Here is a 26851-nt window from a genome sequence, read left to right as displayed (position 1 = left end):
ATACCCTGCTGTCAGTTTGACTCAGGATAAAAATTACTGATTTAAACCAGTCTTTATTAATTCAGTAACTTTCAAGTTTTAATACAGCTGTTATATACTGTTTTCTAAGGTTCTCTCATACAGCACTGTTTGTCCTTTATATGGTGCCTCACAACATGAAGAATACATTTAAACTGACTGTTATAAAGCATTCCACAACCGAAGAGGCTTCTAGTTAGCTTTCAAACAATGTTCAAGAAGGAAATATGCTGTATAAAACTTCTCAAAAATTGAAATGATTTTAATTTTATCATTTAGGGAGTTCCAGGATTTAATGGTTTGCCTGGGCCTCCAGGATCAGCTGGGCCTACTGTAAGTATTCAATTATTTTGTGCTAGTTTAAGTTCAAGGTACAGTGATCCATATTTCAATGTCTTTTTCTGTAGGCAGGTAAGAGGCTAGAAACTAAGACCATTAGAAAATATAAATTGAGAAAAGGCTGTCCAGTCCCTTGAGGCTGCTCTTTTCAACCTAGGTTTCTCAACCGTAATATATTGGTGCATTCCCAATAATTTGGCACAGATACTAACTGAATCAGCAGACCAGACAGTAGCCAATTTGTATCTACAGAGTAGGCTCAGTATATAGAGCATATGGAGTTAAGTCACAGGTTATCCATAATCTCACTGAATAGCAGAACAGGCTCAAGGGGCTAAATGGCCTATTCCTGTTCCTGTGTTGCTAAGCTAGATGAAGGGTCACTTTTCTGCAGTTCACTGGTTTCATACATTAGGTTCAGATGCATATTTGGTCCTTAGGTCCATTTGATTTCACCGCCTTACCCATACAACTGCACATGCCCTTGAACAGGCAGATTCTAGCTTGGCATAGGCAGTGGGACAAGTAAATGGACTTTAGTTTAATGCCCATCCAAAGACCAGCTCTTCTGACAATACTGCAGTTGAGTGTCAGCCTAGACTATGTACTCAAATCTTAATATAGGGGAATCAAACTACATTACATTCAGATCCAGAGGTGGGAGTGATGTTAACCTGGGCAAGCTGACACTCAGAAATAGTGGTCAGTGACTTAGCAATTTGACTGACTGATCTCATACCACTTATTAGTGAGTGGGTTGGACTATCTATGACGATGGAGTCCACTCTCATTCTCCCACCACTCACTGAGGGGAGGCAAAATCTCAGATCCTGTTTCAAAGAAATAGATTATTATGTGAATATAAACTGTGGAAATGAAAAAAATACCAAAATAAATAAAAACCACATTTATTTTTCACACTGTATGTTACAGCATTTTTAGAAACACAGTCAAGCAGTATAGGACAGTTACCAATGCCCCCACTAATAATGAACAACTATAAGTATTTAAAAGAATATCATCAATCTATATTTTAGGGGCCAGAAGGTCCAAGGGGCGCAAATGGAGAACCAGGTATCAAAGGTGTAAAAGTAAGTTTTTATTCAAATCTCCTTTTTTTGATAATTGAGTCAATGTTTACAAACAAATGTATAATATTCTCTATAGTAATAAATAAATAATTCATTGGTTATGATAGTTTTGCTGGAGAACAGTGAACACTTTGGGAGTGACTACAAGGCAGTAAGCTCACTGAATTTCAAAGTTAAAATAAAGAATTGACTTTAAAAATGAACTCTCCCACTGTCCCAATTTTCTGTTCTGAGAGTATTGCAGTATGTTGGGGTACAATTTCACAGCTGCCAACTCCTCCGTGAAATCTTGCTTTTCTTCACCTGCGAGGGTTGCTTTGCTATTCAGCTGTTGTAGGATTGCATTAGAGTTGAGCCCAATCCTATTATCACCCAACATCCAGATTCCAGAAGAATCACCAGAAAGCAAGAGTGGCAGCCTTGGTTGATTTGTTGTCTACCTGAACAGAGGGGATTGAGATTAGTAGGAGGGTTCCCACTGCTGTCTAGTGGAAAAAACTAACTTGGCACAGACCAAATTAAAGCTGAACGTAAAAAGAATAAAGACCATTCACTTCTAAGGTAGCTACAAGTTTGTGTGCATCTGATCCTTTAACAATTATTCTTTGTTTTCTAGGGTGCAGAAGGGCCTCGAGGGCCATACGGTATTCCTGGACCTAAAGGGGAACGAGTAAGTATTTACCATTATTGGACTATCTTTGTAGTGACTATCATATCATTATTTTATGAAAATAATTTTCTTAATTATCTCCTCCAACTGTTTTCTTGAAGGTGCTCTCACTCCCCACCCCACCCCCATCCCCACCCCTTTCCTTGCTGGAATACAGTGGGCAGGAGCCCAAGTAGCCATGATACACACGTGAGCTATGACACTGAGTGATGGTGGGCTATATGATTGTGGAGAATATTGCAGCTGGGCCCTATTCTGTCCTCACTGCTCATTGTCCATACTACCAGCAAGGTGATCAAAAGCAGCAACCAAGGCTGTTGTTAGCTTCCCTGATCCAGGGGCACTATGATCAATTTTGGGACCCATCCCCTGGCATGAGGTATTAGTTATTTCCACATGTACCAGGGTGGCTCAAAGCTAGGGCCTTCCTGGTCCACATGACACGGAGATAGGGGCTTTGACCCTGAGACTTTGTTGGGAGATTTGTAAAGCTGGCTTTTTTTTAGATATTCATCCCATTTTGGGGGGTGGGGGAGAGGGAGGTTCCACCAAAAATCCCCTTTGAGATTTTATGGTGCATACCTCAAATAGCATTAAAGCCTGCAGAAAAGAAAGAATTTGGAAGGACACAACATTGATGAGTTGTGCTGTGGAGAAGCAGTCACAGACTTGGGGCTAAATTTTTCTCTCGTTTGTATTAGCAGCCAGAGCAGGGTTGAAGATGGATGTTGCCTGCTGTACCAGCCCTTCCTCGGTCAGGGCTCATTAAATTATGATTGGAGTGGATTACCCCACAATACACAGTCTGACACTCCTGCTGTAGGAAATTAGATGGCAAATAGCACGTCAAGGAGGAGTTGCCTATATTAAAGGGAGCCTTGAAGAATTTTTGAACAAGGCAAAGAAAGAGTTTTGAGTGAGCAACAGTCTCTTCAGGAAAAGGTATCGGGGCTGAAGAGATGGAACGGTAGACACTACTAGGCCCTCTCCTGACAAAGAGAGATGTCTATGATGCCTTTCTTTCAGGGTACACTGCCACCCCTCTCCTGCTGCACCCTGGGGGTTGGTGGTGTCAGTGGCAGTAAGGACTGAAATCACCTGAGTAACCAGCCCCACAGCTCCACTCCATTTACATGCAGTACAGCAGGTGAGGGTCGGCTGGCTGGCATCCCAGCTAGAACGGGTCATGCAGTGGCAGGAATGGGAAGTGGCATTGTTGAGAGCTCTAACATCATGTTATAGTTAAGTACTGAATAGCATGCAGATTGGCAGTGTACCTATGCCATGTGCAGTATATTAGTTAAAATGACAGCTTCTTGTAGACACGAGCACAGGAACCAGTGCAGTATTCACCTCTTTCAAAAAAAAATTCAGGATGTGTGTAATATTGGCACGGCCACATTTATTACCAATTTCTATTGACTTGTCAAGCCATGTCAGCAGGAATTAACAGTACAGCATAGAACTGGAGAGATGAGTCGGCAATACTGGGTAGGGATAGATATTGCTTTCCCTGAAGGACATTAGTGAACCAATTGTTTTTATATGGTGCAAATCCAAAAATTACTAGACTGATAAATTTGAATTTCACAACTTGCCATGGACCTCTTGGTCCCTGTGCTACCATACCTCCATGAATGTTGTATTGTGCAGCATTCACATCATTGCTGTGTCCTCAGCTGAATGCCAACTGAGCCACTTTATAACTTGTTTGTTTAAAATTGGAAAAGATATTGAAATGTGAGATTATAGTAGGTCCCAAAGAGCTGATACCATGAAGGTTGTGATGTAGGTTATATCATGATGTAGACTGCTTCATGGAATGGCAGGAAGGGGTTTTTACAAATTTTACTGAATAACATGAGTTCAGTGGTGCACTGGTGTCCACCAGAAGCTTGTTATCCAATAGGATGGGAGGGAAAATCAAAGGCAAGTTTGTAGTGCATCTGGCAACCAGAACAACAGAGGCCTATAAGCAGCAGTTATCGGTTTTGACTAGAGAACACCATGTGACACAAGGAAGTATCCAGATTGGAGGATAACATTTTGAAATTGGATCAGCTGTATATTAATTGAAAATAAAACAACATTGTAGGGTTTCACTGATGGCTCAGTGAGTTTCCCCGCTTAGTAGCTGACCAGGAAGTTTCTAGGTTTAGTCCCAACTCTGTGCTGAGTTAGCTGACCTCAGCTAGGCCAATCCTTGGGGTGTTGTACATTGCAATAGAAGTGCAGATCCTCCAGCGTTCTTTCTCCAGATCGGCATCCTGTGGCTTTTGCTATGACGCCTGTGCACGTATATGTCAGGTCAGGACAGGAGAGGGCTTGGCTGTGATGTCCCCACAGGTCAAATAGCCTACTAGCACTCCCTGTCAAGGTTCACGCGTGAATAATGGGCACTGGGATGAGTGTCTATAGAACTGTACCCTGCGAAAAAGGCACTGGCTTCAGTAGGGAGAATACTGAAGAGACATTTTCAAAAGAAAAGCATTTTGTTTGTATTTTAGGGTATTACTGGGCATCCTGGACGGGATGGGAATCCTGGAGCTGAAGGCCAAAAGGTAAGAAGAATTTTGTTGATGTTACACTTGGTTGCTAAATTGACAATGGCCTGGATTTTGCTGTCATCAGTGAAGCAAGGGACATCACTGACCTTGAAGAAAGCCGCTCTGAGTGATTGAGTGATCTTTGTGGTGAGAACTTTACGTGTCTTGCCATGCAGTGGATTGCAGCACTCCTTAATGGGGATTTCCAGCATTGAACTGCAGTGATGTCATCATGCTGTTAAGCAGCCAATTACATTGAAGAATTCAGACAACTAACCAGGAAATGAAGAGCACTAATAATCAAATCAGAGTGAAATAAAGTTTGGGACATAGACTTGGGTTGAAGGTAGAAGCTGAAATATCACAAACAAACGTTTGTTACAACCAGGTGAGAAAGAGGTCTAGGGTTCCTTTTCAGCCTTCACCTGGTCTTCCTGTAACAGGGTTTTATTTTAAACACACCGTGTTTTTAGCTCCCCCTTGGTGAATCCTTGTCACTGCTTTTCAATTATGAGGTAAAGAAACCAGCACAAACACGTTTTCTTAGGTTTAAAAAAGAAAAGTTGAAATTTATTATACTTGAACTTAAATTCTAATTTGGTTGATGCCTATGGATACACCATGCTAGCATAAACATGTGATACACGCATGCAAATAGAGACAGAAAAGAGCAGAAGAAATATAAAGTGTAAAGGTTTGAGGCAATATCTGAAGAGTTTTTGTAACGGTTCTTCGAGCTCACTGTAGAGTCCTTGATTGTAGGTAGATCTTGCTTTTCGTTGGGGCGCAGTATTCTTCTGAAACCTTGTTCGCTGTAGGAGACTTTTCTCTCTTGGGAGTCATGTGTCTTCAATGGATTCAGAGGCTTGTGAGAAAGAGATGAGAGCAGACAGATGAGATCTTCTCAGTCCAGGAGCAAACAGACACTCTCAGTTCAAACTGTTTGTACAATTCAGAAAAACCCAGGTTGCCCGGCAGGTTAGTCAGGTGACTAACTGGTCTGACCAAGTCTTGGATTGTATCACTTTAGCAGTCTCTGGAAAGCTCTTCGTAAACACAATCCCTTGTGATCAAGGTCCACTGTGGGTTGAATGTGTCAGGGAGTGGTCCTTTGTCCTTCCAATCACTGTCTGTCAATATGCAAATGTATTTTCCAGCCACGGCTGATCTGCTTAACAAGTCCTTTCTTCACTCCAGTAACTGTTTAAAATCAATGTTCATGACAAAATTAATGTGCCTCATTCTTGGCAGGTGGGAGCCTGGCATGACACATGTAAAAAGTTTTAATTATGTAAGAAATTCTAGTTAAAAAAAAACTAGTAATTAATCATAATACAGATATTTATCTACATTCTACATATATTTTAAGGCTAAATTGGTTGTTCAGCAGTATCTATTACTCAAATCATTGTTAAATCCCAGTTACACCTCATTGAACAAGGTGTAACCTTTTATGGGGTTTCCAACAGTGATGCAAGAACTGAAAAGGAGATAGTTTAGCAAAATCAATTGATTGCTGACTCTGGGGGAGGTTCACAGAGCAATCTATGGTGGAACAGTGAATGACAGACTGCAGTTTCAGGATTTCCATGTTCATCTGTGCTGACACTAAATCGTGAAATTATGATCAGATTCATAGGGGTAACGAAGGTTGACAGTTCACTGTCAAAAACAACATGAATTCTGGGCCAGTAGATCTTCTATGCAAATTTATAATGGACCATAATTTGAAATCAAAATAATGGTAAGACACTTGCCGTTACTTATACACAATTTCAGGTGAGGCCAGGTATGTGGCTCGACACAGAAATTAAAAAGCTGCTGTCCAAGATACAAGGCTCTGTCATTACCGTCGTGAAAACTGCATCTAAGGGTTTGGCTCACCATTGAAATGCATTAAATGACATGAAGTTGCTATATTTGCATGGTAGATACAAACTAACCCACCACAAAAGTTAAGTCTTATCCATTTTGGTCTAAGTACACTTCTAGTAATGTGATGGGTGTTAATTACTGCCAATCAATCTCTCTGGCACTGAAAATAAACTATTGCAAGCATGGAGTCTCATTCCTTCAGGTTTTAATTGTAGCTGGAGATTTTTAACCTTAATATTTAAAATTAGATTATTTTTTACCTTTCCTTTCCATGTAATTCTATTTTTTCTCTCTCTTAATCGATTTGTTCTTTTCCTCTCTTTATTTCACTTTCTGAACCTGATTTGACATTAAATTCATTCACTCTAAATTGCACTTACTTCTCAGTCCATGCACTGTTAATTTCAGAATCCTTCAACCTGGTTGGTTAAGAAGCATTGCTAGATGATTTCCTTTCTTATTCTCAGGATGTGGGCATAATTGGAAAAGCCTGCATTAATTGTCCATCCTTAGTTCCCTTGATGAGGTGCTGTTGGGCTTTCTTCTTGAGTCGGTGTGGTGTAGATGCTCCTACAATACTGTTTGCTTTCCTACTTATCCTAGCTACCAGGGGGCATTTTCCAACAGTTTGTACCAGTTTAAAAGTAGTTTCAACATAGGATAGGAAAGCAGGGAATGCAAGCAGCAAAGATGTACATCTCTGTTTTACGTACAGTTGAGAAAGATGCCAGATATTGTGCACAGTGAGAATGGGAAACTGGTGGCAGTGTTGAGCAGTGTGGGGCAGGCAGGCTGGATGGACTGCCCTCTCAGATACCTCCAGAATTGTGCACCCCATCCCCCCCCGGGTAGATAAGATTCAGCTCAATGAAAAAAAGGTCAAACCTGTTGGGATAATAGTCATTAACTGTTCTACTTTATGCTCTTAAATTTTTAATATAGGGTGATGCTGGGATACCAGGCCGAATGGGAGAAACTGGGGCTCCAGGTTTACCTGTAAGTATTTGTGCTATAACAAAAAACCTGCATGAATGATTTATTTCCTTTATTTCTAATTGTCAAGCTGACTGAACGCTGTTACCTCTGAGCCAGAAAGTCATGGATTCAAGTCTCACCACAGGACCCGGGCATGTAATCCAGGTTTGACACTCATAGACATAGAAACATAGAAAATATGAGCAGTAGTAGGCCATTCGGCACTTCGAGCCTGCTCCACCATTCATTATGATCATGGCTGATCATCCAATTCAGTTGCCTGTTCCTGCTTTCACCCCATACCCTTTGATGCCTTCAGACCATAGCTATATCTAGCTCCTTCTTGAAAACATACAATGTTTTGGCCTCGACTGCTTTCTGTAGTAGCGAATTCCACAGACTCACCACTCTCTGGGTGAAGACATTTCTCCTCATCTCAGTCCTGAAAGGCTTACCCCATATCCTTAGACTATGACCCCTGGTTCTGGACTCCCCCACCATCGGGAACATCCTTCCTGCATCTACCCTGTCAAGTCCTGTTAGAATTTTATAGGATTCTATGAGATCCCCCCTCACTGACTCCAGTGCATTTCTGGAGGTATCTTTCTTCAGATGAGATGTTAAGCTGAAGACCCATCTTCCATTCCCATGGTTTAATTGGACATTAACCACCTCACATTTCTTTCCTCAATCGCACCCCCAAAACATTCACTCGCCATTCATGCTTTTGTTGTTCATGGTATTTTGCAATATAAAAATATCTGCTGTTTTTGCCCACCTAAAGCCAGTGACAACATTTCCGAAGCAGCTCATTGAAACATTCTGAGAGCAGAGATAGGCACCAACATGTTGTACCATGGACATTTGACAAAATTATTGACTCAGTCACGGACATATATAAAGTGTATAGCTAGTCTCGTGCCATCAAAACACAGTCCAATTTAAAACACATTTTCACTATAAATAAAGAGAGTGTGGGAAAATGGCGTACTGACACGGAACACAAAAGTCCGAGTGTATCAGGCCTGTGTCCTCAGTACCTTGCTCTACGGCAGCGAGGCCTGGACAACGTATGCCAGCCAAGAGCGACGTCTCAATTCATTCCATCTTCGCTGCCTTCGGAGAATACTTGGCATCAGGTGGCAGGACTATATCTCCAACACAGAAGTCCTTGAAGCGGCCAACATCCCCAGCTTATACACACTACTGAGTCAGCGGCGCTTGAGATGGCTTGGCCATGTGAGCCGCATGGAAGATGGCAGGATCCCCAAAGACACATTGTACAGCGAGCTCGCCACTGGTATCAGACCCACCGGCCGTCCATGTCTCCGTTATAAAGACGTCTGCAAACGCGACATGAAATCGTGTGACATTGATCACAAGTCGTGGGAGTCAGTTGCCAGCATTCGCCAGAGCTGGCGGGCAGCCATAAAGACAGGGCTAAATTGTGGCGAGTCGAAGAGACTTAGTAGTTGGCAGGAAAAAAGACAGAGGCGCAAGGGGAGAGCCAACTGTGCAACAGCCCCAACAAACAAATTTCTCTGCAGCACCTGTGGAAGAGCCTGTCACTCCAGAATTGGCCTTTATAGCCACTCCAGGCGCTGCTTCACAAACCACTGACCACCTCCAGGCGCGTATCCATTGTCTCTCGAGATAAGGAGGCCCAAAAGAAAAGAAAAAGTAGCTAAGCATACAAATATCAATGAAGAGCAGCACAACTGTACTAGCTAGCTAGCAATCAAAATAGTATGCAATGCCAATGTGAATTACTTTTGTAGTTACTTTTGCTGCTAGGTTATTTTAAAACAAAGTTAAAGGCTTGAAGCAGGGGTGTCCAACCTTTTCATGTGGGGGGGTAACATTACAATTTTTGCCTTAACATAGGGGGCTGGTGAGACAATTTCGGAAAGATAAAGGAATTAAAAATGTATCTTACTATTAATCAGAACAACAACAAAGCTGCATTTTTGTGAAGAAGCTGTAAATGAGAAGAAAAATTTATTGACTTACTTTCTGGTCACTATGTTGGACACTGATTTAGTGAGATACCTGGCATTTTTTTGCTTGCACAAGTAGTCAATATTTGCCCGCACATTTGTTGCAGCAATGCGGATTATTCCAGATAGACGTCCATCTGTCAGGAGTGATCTTGATCCCACTCTCTCCCACTTCTATCTCTCTCTATCTCTCTGTTGATCTGTTTTTCTCTCTCTGTCTTTCTCTCTCTGCCCCTACCTCTCTGTGTCCCCCTATCTGTGCCCCCCCTCTCTGTGTTGTTGTCCTCCCTCTGTGTCATCTCCCCCTATCTCTACTCCTCTCTGTCTGCCCCCTTTCTCTTTCTCTGTGTCCCTCGCTGTCTGCCCCCTCACTCTCTTTCTGCCCCCTCACTCTCTCTCTGCCCCCTCTTTCTCTTCCCCCTTTCTCTCTGTCTCCCTCTCTCTTTATCTGCCCCCTCTGCCTCTGCCCCTCCTGTCTCTCTCTCGCTTCCCTCTCTCCCTGCCCCTTTCTCTCTCTGTCCCCTCTCTGGATTGGGAAACATTACTTAAAGGGATGACGGTGGATAGGCAATGGCAAACATTCAAAGAGTGCAGGGATGAACTGCAACAATTGTTTATTCCTGTCTGGCGCAAAAGTAAAATGGGAAAGGTAGCCAAACCATGGCTTACAAGGAAAATCAGAGATAGCATTAGATCCAGGGAAGAGGCATACAAATTCGCCAGAAAAAACAACAGACCTGAGGATTGGGAGCAGTTTAAAATTCAGCAAAGGAGGACCAAGGGATTAAGTAAGAAGAGAAAAATAGAGTACGAGAGTAAGCTTGCAGGGAACATAAAAACTGACTGTAAAAGGTTCTATAGGTATGTGAAGAGAAAAAGATTGGTGAAGACAAATGTAGGTCCCTTACAGTCAGAAACAGGGGTATTCATTATGGGGAACAAAGAAGTGGCTGACCAACTAAATGCATACTTTGGTTCTGTCTTCACAAAGGAGGACACAAATATCATACCAGAAATGTTGGGGAACACAGGGTTTAGTGAGAGGGAGGAACTGAAGGAAATCAATATTAGTAGAGAAATGCTGTTTGGGGAAATTGATGGGATTGAAGGACGATAAATCCCCAGGGCCTGATAATCTATATCCCAGAGTACTTAAGGAAGTGGCCCGAGAAATAGTGGATGCATTGATGGTCATCTTCCAAGATTCTGTAGACTCTGGAACAGTTCCTACAGATTGGAGGGTAGCTAATGTAATCCCACTATTTAAAAAGGGAGGGAGAGAGAAAGCAGGGAATTATAGACCAGTCAGCTTGACGTCGGTAGTGGGGAAAATTCGAGAGTCCATTATAAAAGATTTTATAGCAGAGCACTTGGAGAACAGTGGTAGAATCGTACAAAGTCAGCATGGATTTACGTACACCAGTTGCTGAAGATAAGCATGCAGGTGTAACAGGTGGTAAAAAAGGCAAATGGTATGTTGGCCTTCATAGCGAGAGGATTCGAGTACAGGAGCAGGGATGTCTTGCTGCAATTATACAGGGCCTTGGTGAGGCCACACCTGGAATATTGAGTGCAGTTTTGCTCTCCTTATCTGAGGAAGGATGTTCTTGCTATAGAGGGAGTGCAGCGAAGGTTTACCAGACTGATCCCTGGGATGGCGGCACTGACGTGTGAGGAGAGATTGAGTTGGTTAGGGTTATATTCGCTGGAGTTCAGAAGAGTGAGGGGGGATCTCATAGAAATCTATAAAATTCTAACTGGACTTGACAGGGTAGATGCAGGAAGGTGGGGGAGTCCAGAACCAGGGCTCATAGTCTAAGGATAAGGGGGAAACCTTTCAGGACTGAGATGAGGAGAAATTTCTTCACCCAGAGACTGGTGAGCCTGTGGAATTCGCTACCACAGAAAGCAGTTGAGGCCAAAACATTGTATGCTTTCAAGAAGGAGTTAAGTATAGCTGTTGGGGCGAAAGGGATCAAAGGATATGAGGAGAAAGCGGGACCAGGTTACTGAGTTGGATGATCAACCATGATCATAATGAATGACGGAGCAGGCTCAAAGGGCCAAATGGCCTATTCCTGCTCCTATTTTCTGTGTTTCTATGTCCCTCTCTCTCTCCCTGTCTCCCCCACCCCGTCCCACTCTCTCTCTCACTCCTGTTCCCCACACTGTCTCCGTCTCTTTCTGACTGTCGCAGAGAGTGGGAACTCTCTGCTGAGCAGCTTTGTGGTTGGTCCATTTGGTTAAAAGAAATTGCAGCCGTCCGTTTCACAGCTGCCAGATGCTTAGAGCAGAGACAGCGCTTCCTAATCTCGGACAAGTTCATGGTTTTCCGGTGGGTTTTTAAAAAATATCGAAACCTGCCAGTAAACCACAAACTTTTCCGACATTAGGAAACGCCTACTGCTCTAAACACCTGCCAGCTGTGAAGCTGACAGCTGCAATTTTTTTTTTAAATGACTGGTTGCAAAGAAGTGACCAATGGGTAATTTCTCATCGCTGAAGTCACGGACCTCAAATTCTTTTACCACGGACACTGGTGTCCATGTATGGACACGTTACCGATCCCTGTCTGAGAGACAGGATAAAGTATAAGTCGCTCCTTACAAAAAATTGAGAAAAAAGCCATATAATTACAATGAGCGATGACAGAGTGATGAACACTTCTTGATTCAATAGTGGGTACTGTGATTTGAAGAAGTTTTTAAAACACGGTGCAGACACGATGTGCTGAGTAGCTTCCTATGCCGTAACTTTACTATGGTTCTATGGTTCTAATTTAAATATAGCTTTCTGCGCATTTGAATTTCCTACATAAAATATGAGCATTAATAGATACTTCCACAAATCACAGGACTTAAAGTAATGACTGTTGGCAGAACTGTATATGTTCACAATACCAGACTATTCATTACATGAGCCGACAATGTAATTAAAACCAGTAGAAAATTAATAATATCTCATTTTTTTTAAGGGACTACATAGATCACCAGGACAGAAAGGACCTATTGGGCAAAAGGTAATTGTATATTTTTTCAAATATATGAGAAATAAAGTAAAGGTTGCTGTCCTACAAACTCCCAAGTATTGACATTCCCAGAGCTTTGGCTTAAAAACAGAAAATGCTGGAAATACTCAGCAGGTCAGGCAACATCAATAGAGAGAGAAAAACACAGTTAACATTTCAAGTCATCCGGTAAGAGTTTATCGACCTGAAATATTAAATCTGTTTTTCTCTCCACAGATGAGTATTTCCAGCATTTTCTGTTTTTACTTCAGATTTCCAGCATGTGCAGTATTGCATTTTTGGACTAGAGCTTTGGATCCTGGGAATAACAAAATAAAAATAGAAGTTTCTGAAACTACTTAGCAGGTTCATCAGCATTCTAAAAAGAAAAGATAAGTTACGGCTTTGTTTGTGAGTGCTTAATCTGCTAAAGAGTCATTATCTAGAATATACCCAAAATATCTTTCAAAAAATTGTCTGAGCTGCTGAGAATCCCCAGCATTTTCTGTTTTGTTTTTTTTATTTCAGATTTGCGGCATTTTTAGGTGTTCTTTCATTTTATTTGTAATGAGAAACAATGCATTCAGAATAGGAAACAGTGTGATGAGTCTCAATTCCAATATAATGATTATGCAGGGAGGATCAATGAAAAGGACAGCGTACTTTCAATTTCACAGGGCCAAATGAACACTGGTTCAGCCTCAAGGGAGTATTGTGTCCAGTTCTGGACACCAAACTTCCTGAAGGATGTTAAGGCTTCAGAGAGGGTGCAGAAAAGATTCACGAGAATGGTGCCGGGGATGAGGAACTTCAGTTACACGGATAGGTTGGAGAAGTGGGTCTGTTCTCTTTGGAGAAGAGAAGATTATGAGGAGATTTGATCGAGGTGTTCAAGATCATGAGTGGTCTGGATAGAGCATGTAGGAAGAAACTATTCCCAGTGGCTGAAAGATGGAGAACCAGAGGACTTTGATTTAAGATGATTGGCTAAAGAAGCAACAGCAACATGAGGGGAAACTTTTTTATGCAGTGAGTGGTTAGGGTCTGGAATGCACTGCTTGAGAGTGTGGTGGAAGCAAATTCAATCAAGGCCTTCAAAAGAGAACTGGATAATTACCTAAAGAGAAAAAATTTTGCAGGGCTATGGAGAAAAGGCAGAGGAGTGGGAGTCAGTGAGTTGCTCTTTCAGAGAGCCGGCATGGACACAATGGGCCAAATGGCCTCCTTCTGTGCTGTAGCCATTCTGTGATTCTAAGTTTGGAGAAGCAATGATCAGAATGTTATTGATATAGACCAGAAAAGATGTAACAGAGACCAAGAGGTTGGAAATGCAAAATGAGAAAGTAGGGCAAAGAGAGAGAGAGCCAAAGAGAAAATTAGAAAGCAGTATTAAAGTCTTGGATGATTTACAGAGAGTTATGAATTGTTGCGGGGGTGGGGAGGCGGGAGAGGTGGGTTGGTGACGGGCTGTCTATAGCAGTTGATATTAATGACAACAGTGAGCTTTGTGGAGACAACTTTAGCAGTAGAGAGATGTCAGTGTTTCATTTGATATCAGTGGAAGCAAATCACCACTTGCAAAATGGATTGATTCTGGCTGAACTCTCCCTATTAAAAAAGTTCAGCTTTTCCACATTTCAAAGATACACTCAGCTACTGAAGTTCTAGTCCCTGTGAGGTTCCTATAGTGCATCTTTCATGCAGGTTTCTGTATTTTAGTCCCGCTCTCTTCAGTTTGTAATCAGTTTTGTTTGAATCAGCATGTTCTTCTGTGATTTGTTGAAGATTTGTTATTGTAAGTGAAGTTTAGTGTGAGAAACTCTAAGGTGCAAATGCTAGAAATCTGAAATAAAAGCAGAAAACATTTGAAATGCACAACAAGGTGGACAGGAAGAGATGAGACAGGTTAATGTTTCGACTGGGGAACTTTTATCAGAACTGGACACTGGGAAGTGAGACATTCCTGAATAGGACTGAGCAAAGCATGAGTGGGAGAAGTTCATCTTGGAAAGTAATGCTAGATGTAGGGTATCACATTTGCAGGGTGTACAATAGGTGTAATCGAAAAGACAAAAGGGTTAGTTAAAAATGACTGCCCCAAAATGAAAAGGCATAGATGGGAGAAATAAGCATGGAAAATGCAAAATAAATCAGAAGATGGTAAAGTCGTTATACAAATCAGGGTGCTGCGGAGTGAAGAGAAAGATGAGATATATTCACAAAGATTTCATTGAGGTTGGTTGGAAAAGACAGAAACCAAGAGGTGGCAGTAAAAACAACTTACATTTATATAACACCCTAATATAGTCAAACATCCCAAGGTGCTTAATTAATAGAAAGGAGACCTGAAGCAGGTGGTCAAGGTCACATTTGTGAGCTGATAAATTAAAGTAACTCTGTTTCTTTCCACTTCACTTTCAAACGGTTTTCTCTTTCATCATTCAGTAATTTATTTCACTCCAGTCTTTCCATGTCCCTAACATCAATGTGTCTTAGTTTGCTCATTCTTTCTCCCCCTCTCTAATTCATTTTCTTCTGCTTGCTTCCCCCTCTCATTTAGATTTCTCTCCAACTCGTTTATATTTTTCTCCCTTGTTTAATTTTCCCTCTTTCCTTATTTAGTTTTCTATTTCTCATTTAGTTCATAATCCCCTTGTTTATTTTATGTCTTTGCCATGTTAAATCTTTCTCTCCCCCCTTGCAGTTAGTTCTCTTTAGCCCTCCCTCATTTCTCTCTTTCATTTAGTTTCTCTGTCTTGTTTTGTTTCCTTTCTATTCCCCTCATGTAATTTTCTCTCCCCTTTTGTTTTCTTTCTCTTCCCATTGCTCATTTACTCTTCCACTTAATGTTCTCTTTGTTCAGTCACTCATAACTTTCTTCTCTTACTTTGTTTTCCAAACATTTTTCCAGCCATTTAGTGTATTGTAAAACTCTCACTTAAGCGCATCCTATGTATTGTCCCTATTACAGGGTGATACTGGTGAGATGGGAGAAATGGGACCTCCCGGAACCCCAGGAGAGCCTGTAAGTATCATTTCTATATTTGAATGAAATTTTCCAGATAAATGCTTGGACATCCAATGAGCTACAATGAGATGGATTTTTTTTTTTTAAATGGTTTTCTCCTCTTTGTTTAGGCAATTTTCTTCACCCCCAAATTCTACGTTTTTAACTGATTGGTGGGGAGCTCCTGCGAGTGACTGTTCTGTGTGGTCCAGTTCACTCCCAGCATTAACATGCATGCAATTCTAGTAGGAGATGCTGGATAGTGGAAATCCTGATTTTGCCTATCTAACCCTAAGCAGCTAAGGCCTACTGAAGTACCTTTACCACAGTCCTGAGTGAGATGAGCTAACTCGGCACACTCAGCTCAACCCTTCTGTTCTATATGGCCAAGCTGCTTACAAACTGAATTGCGAGAGAATTTATAACTCCCCTATTAACTGATTTTTAAAATATATTAGCTATTGTCAAAGAAGCTATTCAGTTACTTGTCAGATGTGGCTCTGGAGCCTAGTGGTTATGGTATTATTGAGTTCAGAACCTACTGTGGCACATTGCGACACTGAATTAAAAAATCTTGCAATATGTGGGCTAGCACCAGCTACCAGATTGTTGTAAAAACCTGCCACCCCTACCAGGTCTGGCCTTCATGTGACTCCAGACTTGCACTATGTGAGTGACTCTTAATGCCCTCAGGGCACCTCCAGGTGCCTGGACGATGATGCCCACATCCCAAAGAATGAAAAAAAAAGCTACAGTTCTACAATTCTACAGTTTTGATGTCCTGGGAAAGAATGAGTTAGAGTGCTAGACTGTAAAAAGAGTGAAGTGGAAGAAGTTGAAGAAAATTATACACTTATCCTGACAGCCATTTTTAATTTCAATATCTGTCCATAATCCAACAGATAGGGCTGTAAAATATGTTTCTGATATTCTTTATACTTGTTAATTATAGTGCTTTTATTCCTAAGGGTGACCCAGGAGTCCCAGGACAAAGGGGACCCCAAGGACAGCAAGGTCCTTCTGTAAGTACTGTAACTCTGGCATTGCCTCTATCATTCGTTGCATTTGTTCAAATTGTACAAAATAAGATAGAAGGGTGGTCATTAATCTCCCATTACAATAGGTAATGACTCAGTAGTTAAGTAACTTGCCCAGTTAGAACTGAACGATATAGGCCAGATCACAGTTAGATGATTTCAGCCAAGACAATGTCTGGGGAACTACATTTGGTCTCAAATGGCCCGGACTAAGGAAGAGGAAAGTATCAGCTACTGAAAGAAGAATATCAGCTGCGATTCAGTAATTCATACTGGACAGTGCACATACATGGATGACAGGAGGACAGGGCAAGGCTTGGCTATGATGTCTACTACATACAAATAGCCTTCCAGCATTTGCTGAATGTGCTGGAGCATGGCCAGCCTCTGTAGAACCCAGCATGAGTTGCCAGTTTCAGGAAAGAGATGGGAAAATTAGTCAGAGTTATATTGTTGATTTGGTTTTCAACAAAAGAGCCAAACCCTCAATACAGCCAGCCTTAGTCTAAAGTATCTGTGTTTAGAGTGGGGCTATTCACCTTGTACCAGTTACATTGTGTCAAGCCAAGAATTGGGATCCTTTGTGATGATGGCATGCAAACTGAGTTATTGCATTACTTGTGTAAACTTTGATTGTATTGTAAGCCCGTGAATTCAGAATCAACCAACCGGTGGAGCGAGATGGTATATTTTATCTGATCCAATTCGGCCATGTAAATATTTTAGCAGATTTGAAGAATCACATAGGCCCATTACTGCAGCTTTGAAGAATACAAAAACCTTACGTCATTTTTCCCCCACTTGATGACACGAGTACTAATGATAGTATTATCTACAGTCTTTAGGTTAAGTATGGCAAGGGCCTGTCAATGTGGCTTACGTTGGCAGTCACTTAATGACAATGAGGCTTTAAATGGACGGTTTATGCTGTCAAGGTTGTCATTAACTTATTGGTATGAAAATGAGCTAAGTCCAGCAAAACTAATTTCTTACAACTTAGCAGTCCTGGAAGTCTGTTGGGATTTGTATCACACATTCCAATTGAATGAATGAAGGACACAAAATATCTCCAAAGAATTCAGTTAATTGTCCCATTGTTCAGCTGTGTGCTTCTATGTCACAGTGAATACCATAATCATGCCTTTCTTAACTAACAAAACCAGTTTATTTAAAAGATATGTTTTCATGCAAAGGACTATTAAAATATTGAACATATTAAACAAGAAACTGCTTGCATTTATAAAGCAACTTTCATCCTCTCAGGATATCCCATTGTGCTTTATAGCCAATGAAGTGTTTTTGAAGTGTATGTAGGCAAACAAGGCTGCCAATTTACACACAGCAATGAGGTAAATGACAATAATTAGTGTTTGTAGTGTTGGTTGAAGGATAAATGTTGAACAATACATCTCTGCTCTTCTTCAAATAGTACCATGAAATCTTTTACATCAACTTGAATAGACTGACGGAACCTCGGTTTAATGTCTTATCTAAAATAAGGTACCTTTGACACTGCAACACTCACTCAGTACACACTGAAGTAGCAGCCAAGGTTGTGTGCACTCAAGTCACTGAAATGAAACTTAAGCCCACAACCTTCTGACTCAGAACCAAGGCTGACATTGTTAGTGTTAAAAGGAGTGAGGTAAACACATGAAATATTAGCGTGGAAAAGGACAGACGAATCAAGTGTCACAGGCATGATATACCAAAATCATCTCCATTTCTGCTTACATTTCCAGAATTTTGTGAGAATTGCAGTTGATGAAGCAGATATGCTAGTGACAAACTGTATAATGGAGGATGTCTAACTATACTGTATCAATTGTGAAATTATATTGACAATGCTGGCAGCTTGGATGTAATGCTTAGCCTCCAGGGTCAGTTTTTGTCTTTCGGTCAGTGTTTGTTCTAAACAGCTAAGAATGGAAGCTAATTGACTAGAATGACCACTGCAAATAGCGCTCAATTCTCCAATCTAAGCTAATTTGAATAATTCATCATAGTTCCAAGAGAAAATTGATCCTGGTTTAGGCAGGACACTCGTGGTGGAGAAAAAAGTTGCATGCTAGAGTCATGGAGTCATAGAGTTATACAGCACAGAAACAGGCCCTTTGGTCCATCGTGTCTGTGCCAGCCATCAAGCATCTATCTATTTTAATCCCATTTTCCAGCACTTGGCCTGTGGCCTAGTATGCTATGGCATTTCAAGTACTCATTTAAATAACTCTTAAATGTTGTGAGGGTTCCTGCCTCTACCACCCCTTCAGGCAGTGTGTTCCAAATCCCAACCACCCGCTGGGTGAATTTTTTTTTCCTCAAATCCCCTCTAAACCTCCTGCCCCTTACCTTAAATCTATGCCCCTGGTTATTGACCCCTCCACTAAGAGAAAACCTTTCTTCCTATCCTATCAATGCCCCTCATAATTTTGTATACCTGAATCAGGTCCCCCTTCAGCCTTCTCTGCTCTAAGGAAAACAACCCTAGCCTATTCAGTCTCTCTTCGTAGCTGAAATGCTGCAGCCCAGGCAACATCCTGGTGAATCTCCTCTGCAGTGCAATCACATCCTTCCTACAGTGTGGTGCCCAGAACTGTACACAGTACTCCAGCTGTGGCCTAACTAGCATTTTATACAGTTTCATCATGACCTCCCTGCTCTTATATTCTATACCTCGGCAAATTTCCCATATGCCTTCCTAACCACCTTATCTACCTGTGCTGCTGCCTTCAATGATCTATGGACAAGTACACCAAGGTCCCTTGACCCTCTGTACTTCCTAGGGTCCTACCATCCATTGTATATCCCCTTGCCTTGTTAGTCCTCCTAAAATGCATCACCTCACACTTCTCAGGATTAAATTCCATTTGCCACTGCTCCGCCCATTTTACCAGCTAATCTATATCATCCTGTAATCTAAGGCTTTCCTTCTCATTATTTACGATACCACCAATTTTTGTGTCATCTGTGAACTTACTGATCATACCTCCTATATTCACGTCTAAATCATTAATGTACACTACAAACAGCAAGGGTCCCAGCACCAATCCCTGTGGTACACCACTGGTCACAGGCTTCCACTCGCAAAAACAACCCTCGACCATCACCCTTTGCCTCCTGCCACTAAGCCAATTTTGGATCCAATTTGCCAAATTGCCCTGGATCCCATGGGCTCTTACCTTCTTAACCAATCTCCCATGCCTTATCAAAAGCAAAACTGTTGGAGACGTTTAAAGGGATAGAGACAATTAAAGGATTGTATCATAGTGAGGAGACAAAATTTTAGCAAGCTTTTGGAAAGCCTTAAAAGGTAACTAAACCCTTCAGCATTTCTGAAGGTTGAAAAGGCAGATGATTAAAGCAGCCAGAAAAAAAAAGAGAAACCTCAATTTAAACATTGGTCTGCAGACAAGTGACGAGTGACCCAGCACCTAACCCCCATTTGAGAAAACAGATCCCAAGGTCTGCAGAAATGCTTGGTGGCATCTTGAAATGTTGCCAAACAGGTGATCTTGGCTCTTGCTCATTCATGCAGTACCATATAAAGGATGGAGTTATCAGAACTTCTGCTGAAGGGTCATTGACCTGAAACGTTAACTCTGTTCCTCTCTCCACAGATGCTGCCAGACCTGCTGAGTATTTCCAGCACTTTCTGTTTTAATGATTTAAAGACGCTTATCTTTAAAATCTATGGGCCTTATGAATAACTTAATCACAACTGCTTCACATCAGAGCGTCCAAGATTCTTCTTTGCTAAATATTAATATGATGCTTTTTTACAGGGAAATTCTGGAGAGCAAGGACCCATTGGACCTCCTGGTTTGTCAGGCCCTCCTGTAAGTAAAACCCCTTGATGAACATCGGGACTAGGTGGGAATTTGAAGTTGAGATTTCAAACAGATCAGCCATGATCTTATTGAATGGCATAGCAGGCTCGAGGGGCCGAGTGGCCTACTCCTGCTCCTAATTTGTATGTTCATATGTACATGTCAACACATACATTAAGTGAAGTTGTTGTGAAACTTGTCACTTATCTTTATGAATGCTGAAGCCATGATTTTCCACTGGAGTCATGCCAAGGAACTGGTTCAAAATCGCTTGCAAAATGTTCCTCCAGTTCCCACCTCCTCCTTTTGTCTCTGTCATTTTCTGCATCTCCTGTCAGATGTGATAGAAGGGCTTTGAAGGGTGAACATATACAAACATATATAGACTGAGGCATCATTTTCAAAGAGTAGATTATTTCTTCTTTGAAGGGTAAAACACCAGCAAAGAGCGCGCCTGCAACACTGTGCTGTGACAAACCTGTAAGGCCAAAGCCAATCAGCATCCAAGTAGCCTTTGACGGTGAGTGTTGCCAGACTATTTGTTCATGCTATAGAAAAAAGAAAGGACTTTTATTTATCTAGCGCATTTCACAATCTCGGGACCTGCCATTTGCTTTATAGCCAATGAAGCTTTTTGAAATGTAGTTATTGTTGTAATGTGCAAAACGCAGCAGCTAATTTGTATACAGCAAAGTTCCACAAACAGTTGTGACATTCAATGGCATTACCATCGCTGAATACATCACTGTCAACATCCTGGGGGTTACCGTTGACCAGAAACTGAACTGGGGCAGCCACATAAATGCTCTTTCTTTTTGAGAAGGTCAGCGATTGGGAATTTTGTGGCGAGTAATTCACCTCCTGACTCTCCAAAGCCTGTCCACTCTCTACAAGACACAAGTCAGGAGTGCGATGGAATACTCTCCACTTGCCTGGATGGGTGCAGCTCCAACAGCACGCATAACACTCTACACCATCCAGGACAAAGCAGCCCGCTTGATCGGCACCCCATCCACCATCATAAACATTCACTCCCTCCACCACTGACACACAGTGGCAGCGGTGTGTACCATATACAAGATGCATTGCAGCAACTCACCACGCCTCCTTCGACAGCACCTTCCAATCCCGTGGCGTCTTCTACCTAGAAAGACAAGGGCAGAAGACTCATGGGAACACCACCACCTGCAAGTTCCCCTCCAAGCCACGCACCATCCTGGCTTGAAACTATATCACGTTCCTTCACTTTCACTGGGTCAAAATCCTGGAATGCTCTCCCTAACAGCACTGTGTTACTCATACCAGATGGATTGCAGCGGTTCAAGAAGGCAGCTCACCACCACCACTTTCTCAAGGGCAATTAGGGATGGTCAATAAATGCTGGCCTGGCCAGCGACGCCCACATCCCATGAAAGAATTATTTTCAAAAGTAATGAGATAATGATATTTTTTAAATTATGGGTTGTGAGCACTGCTGGCAAGACCAGCATTTATTGCCCATCCCTAATTGCCCTTGACGAGATGGTGGTGAGCTGCCTTCTTGAACCGCTGCAGTCCATGTGGGGTAGATGCACCCACAGTGCTGCGAGGAAGGGAGTTCCAGGATTTTCTCCCAGAGATAGTGAAGGAATGGCAATATATTGAAGTCAAGATAGTGTGTGGCTTGGAGGGGAACCTACAGGTGATAATCTGTTTTACGATGTTGATTGAGGGATAAATATTGGCTGGAACACCAGGGAGAACTCTCCTGCTTTTCTTTGAAGCATGCCATGGGATCTTTTGCATCTAACTGAGAGGGCAGACAGGACCTCAGTTTAACTTCACATCTGGAAGATGGAACCTCCGACAGTGCAGCACTCCCTCAGTACTGCACTGGACTGTCACCCTTGATTTTCTGCTCATGTCTCTGGAGTGGGACTCGAATCTTCAACCCTGTGACTCAGAGGTGAAAGTGCTACCACCATGAGTGGACTATCACAGTCAAACCTGATTCTATCCTCACACAAACTTTTACAGACACACTCAGTTCCAGCAGGAGTGGCTGGATACAAATGAGGGGCACAGCAGGGGAGCCTGTAAAGTTCTACGGGGAGAGGTCCGCTTCGACCCCCGACATCGAGAAGGGCCCCCATATTACCGGTGGCAGGCGGACCTCAGTGTGGCAAGCGGCGGGGCTTTCATCTCCATGTTCAAATCAACCAAAATTATATACACTTACCTGCTGGCGGCGGCCATCCCATGCCGATTTTACGGTTGCTGTTTGTACCTCACGCGCCTTCGGAACTCCATATGAAGTTCCAAGGCGAGAACCTGGTGGGGAGTGGGGAGGAATAACATTTTCAGGGTGGGAGGGATGGGGGAGCAGGGAAAACACTTTTTATTGGCTGTGGGGATGGTGGGAAGGGGTTGCAGGGCAAATGTTAGAAGGTTGGGGGGAAAAGTCCGGGTAGAGAATGAGGTGAGATTTGTTAATATTGGGCAATGAAAAGACCATTGACGTGTTTGGGGAAGGGCCTACATCACAAAATATTTATTTGATAATTTATTATAATGCACTTTTAAAAATGTAAATCTTTGCTCAGGGCTTGAAGCCCTTTAAAAATGGTGTCGGACGCCCTTGCTGGGGATGCGTCATCGGGGGGCTGCCGCTCCACCTCCTCTATTTAAATCAGCCCCTGCGATATTATGCGCGGAAGGCCGCTGAGTTCAAAGCGCGCTGCCGCACAGCGCGGCGCGCGAATAAAATCCAGCCAGAGGAGTGGGAACCCTAGACTAATTCCACACGTCCCCCAATCTAAGCATTAAGGTGAATTGTAGTGCTCCGACCACTTGTGATCAACAAACTGAATATAGACCCAAGATTGGACTTGGGATCATCATAATCTGTGTAGCTCAGCTAGAACAATTCACTGGCTGGAATTTTAAGCCCCTCAAGGGCAGACTGGAGGCAGGACAGGGCAGGGTTGGGGGGTTTGTCAAATCGAGTGGTAGGCAGGGGCTGCTGTTCCCTTCGTCTACCACTCCCACTGCCATTTTACCAGCAGTGGGGGAGGTCGAAAACAGACCACCAAGCCAATTGAGGCCTTTAAGTGGCCAATTAATTACTACTTAAGGGCCTCCTCCCACCATAAATGCTATTTCATGAGCGGCGGCCGGAAACTTCAGCACCCGGGGAGGCCGTCCGATAATACCAGGTGCCTCCTCGTGGGTCGAGTTCGGCAGAACCTCCTGCTCGGGCACCCCATATCCCACAGAGGCCATCCCAATAGCACAATCATATGGAGCACCTTCCCCCGCCCTCCTGAATGACCCACCCCCCCCCCACACCCCCTTCGCCGGGATGCAGCTGATTGTCTCCCGCGAGGCCTGAAACCACAATCACTTTATGGAGGCCGATGTACCTCTAGCTCCTCATGCAGGGCGCAGTTCCAGGAGTGGCCATTGCCCTTGGTGGTGCTGCTGAGACTGAAGGGGTGCTGGCCTGCTGATTGGCTGTCATTGCTTAGAGGTGGGACTTCCTGCCTCAGAGAGTGCAAGTCCCGTCCAAGGCCAGTTAAGGGTCTGGGCTACGCAAAATCGTTGCATGGCTTCAGGGCCTGGTGGAGGCGGGCTCCCCCTGACTTTTAAGCTGGTGGGTGGGTCCTCTGCTGGCACGTAAAATTCTGGCCGCTGGCATGGGGTGTTTTGTAGCTTATTTAATCACCTGAGGCATGACGTTAAAGATAAGGAAACTATGAAATTGCACCCTAGCCCCAAGGGTAACTGAACAAAATTCTCCGGGCTCTAAATTTAATATTTTATTTTTTGATACAGCACTGAAACAGGCCCTTTGGCCCACCGAGTCTGTGCCGACCATCAACCTTCCATTTATACTAATCCTACACTAATCCCATATTCCTACCACATCCCCACCTGTCCCTATATTCCCCTACCACCTACCTATACTAGTGGCAATTTATAATGGCCAATTTACCTATCAACCTGCAAGTCTTTTGGTGGTGGGAGGAAACCGGAGCACCCGGCGAAAACCCACACAGACACAGGGAGAACTTGCAAACTCCACACAGGCAGTACCCAGAATTGAACCCGGGTCGCTGGAGCTGTGAGGCTGCGGTGCTAACCACTGCGCCACTGTGCCGACCACAATTGATATCTGTTGCCCTGGACACAACAAAAGAAAAGGGGCAGAGAATCATTACACTTGGATCCCTTCCTTCTTTGCATTGCCAGAGATTTCTTGTGGAATCCTTGGGAGGTGGGGGATTACACTCCAAGCAGGCACAGTTATGTTAATGAGATAGGCCTCCTGTCATACTTTGAAATGTTTTGTGCTGCATGTCTAAACTAACTGAGCATTAGATTGACATTGACCAAGCTAATCTCACATAGCAACCTAACAGCCCACAGAGGCGATTTTCATCCGATAGTCTATGCTGGGTTAGTATCATAAAGTGTTAGAATACAGCAGGCCACGCGACCCACCAAGTCTGTGCCCATGGTGTCCAGAGGTAAAAAGAAAACATGCGAACCCATTGTGCCTGCAAAACTCTTTTTAAATTTAAAGAACATAAGAATGTACAGCCACGAGTAGGTCATTCACCTCGAACCTGTCGCAATTCCATGAATCCACATTTCCAGTGGTTATTAACACTTGAAAGGAATATGGGTTGGAGGTTGGTGCTTTGACCTTATCTCTGATCCATATTATGTACAAGTGCAGCTCCTTATTGAATTATGACCATAGCTCATTTATTTTTCCAACTAATTGGTATTTTCTGATTAATAGGGATCAAAGGGTGACTCTGGTCGTCCAGGTCTTCAGGGTCCTCTTGGTTTTCCTGGAGGGAGAGGAGATAAGGTAAGGCATTAATTAGTTAAAAAGTAGAGGAATATTTGTTCAGTTTATGTATTATATGTATTTGTAAAGGATTAGCGTAATATTTTTCATTATTGTTAAGTTAAACTCAATGAAATAGGACATATTTAGTCAAAAAAGAAGACAGGTTAATTTTGTGGTTAACACTCTTCATTTGAAGATACGCAAATGTTTTAGTGCAAATAAATTGGCAAGAGATATAGATTATAAAAGTTGCAATGTAATGGTGAATATATGTAAAAACAGAGTGTTTCCTGACAACACAGAGCATGCGCAGAATGATCGCCGACGTCATCAGTGCATCTGAACATTTGTCATCTTGCCAGTATAGGTCTGCACATGCGTGTGTTAATGTCAGCACATAAATGATGTCAGACATAATGATGGGCAAGTGTTGCTTCACCCCTTAATGGCCGTGGTTGCTGCCTCCATCCCCTTCAACAGTACCCCGTCCCCTCCCGCAGTCATAGCCTCAGTCGCCGCTTCTGTTCCCCTCTCCCTCTTGCCATTTACTCCATATCTGCCTGCTCGAGACTGCTCCCGACTGCTCGCTGCTCAATCCCACCATTTCCGACTCTTGGTGCTCCATCCCGCCGCTCCCGACTGATCATCGTTCCATCCCTCCACTCCTGAATCTTCGCCGCTCCATCCTGCCGCTTGCTTCCCACCTCACCGCTAGCACTCCACTCACTTTACCCTCCGCCCCCCCGCCACTTCTCCAAGAGATGAGGCGGGGAGCGAGCGGCGGGAGGGTACGGTGAGCAGACAGGCACGGGAGAGAATGGAGCGTTGAGCAGTCTGAAGGGGTGGGATGGAGCGGCGAGCAGTTGGGAAAGCAGGCGCTGGAGGTAGCAGGGGAGAGAAGCAGTGATTGCAGGAGGGAGCGGGAAACTGAATGCGGCAATTGAGGCGGCAATCGCAGGAGGGAGTGGGGAAAAGAAGAGGCGATTGTGAAAGAGAGCAGGGTACTGTTGGGGTGGGGTGTGTGGAAGCAGCGATTGCGACCATTGAGGGGTGAGGGGGTTTGGGGTCAATTCGTTTTTTTGAGTCTGATTGAGCAGCGCCATCTCTATTACTCGCAGCTGCCTGAGACATCACAGACAGTGACGTTTCTGTTGATGAAGCTGCATTTGCACATGTGCCAGCGCTGCGTCACCTCGTGGTTGCATTGCCAGCCAACGCAGCCATGTAAAAACTTACTAAGACGAAGTTGGATGCTGTCTGTAGTTTTGGACTCCACATTATAGGGAGCATTCATGCAATAGAGTATAGCGCAGAGTCACAAGGATTCTCCCTGGTATGAGGAAATACAAATCCAAAGATCAACACAAAAATTAGGGTTAAGGTGTGAATTGATAATGATATTTAAAATTATGAAGGGATGGGACAGAGCAGATAGAAACAGATTGTTTCCAGTAATTGAGGGGTTGAGAACAAGGAGATAAAGACATAAGATTAAATTTAAGATTTATGACAGAGACCAGGAGAAACCTTTTACATACATTGGATTTTGAGGCTCTGGAGTTATTTAGTGATGCAGAGGCTATATCAACATTTAAGAATAGGTTAGATAGGTGGTTGAAGAA

General features: G+C 43.0%; 1 protein-coding gene across 1 annotated transcript in view; it reads left to right on the top strand.

The window, feature by feature from the left end:
* Nucleotides 1–26851, top strand: part of LOC137369533 (collagen alpha-3(IX) chain-like) — a 181356-nt gene that overhangs the window by 125612 nt on the left and 28893 nt on the right. Inside the window, exons 21-30 of the mRNA XM_068030800.1 lie at nucleotides 298–351; nucleotides 1395–1448; nucleotides 2065–2118; nucleotides 4626–4679; nucleotides 7482–7535; nucleotides 12486–12530; nucleotides 15490–15543; nucleotides 16494–16547; nucleotides 20345–20398; nucleotides 25176–25247. Of these exons, the coding sequence (XP_067886901.1) occupies nucleotides 298–351; nucleotides 1395–1448; nucleotides 2065–2118; nucleotides 4626–4679; nucleotides 7482–7535; nucleotides 12486–12530; nucleotides 15490–15543; nucleotides 16494–16547; nucleotides 20345–20398; nucleotides 25176–25247 (549 nt within the window). The remainder of the gene's footprint in view (nucleotides 1–297; nucleotides 352–1394; nucleotides 1449–2064; nucleotides 2119–4625; nucleotides 4680–7481; nucleotides 7536–12485; nucleotides 12531–15489; nucleotides 15544–16493; nucleotides 16548–20344; nucleotides 20399–25175; nucleotides 25248–26851) is intronic.

This window comes from Heterodontus francisci, chromosome 5, assembly GCF_036365525.1.
Source record: "Heterodontus francisci isolate sHetFra1 chromosome 5, sHetFra1.hap1, whole genome shotgun sequence".
Lineage (NCBI taxonomy): Eukaryota > Metazoa > Chordata > Chondrichthyes > Heterodontiformes > Heterodontidae > Heterodontus > Heterodontus francisci.
Note: the sequence above shows the minus strand (reverse complement) of the source record. Positions and strands in the feature narration are given on the sequence as shown.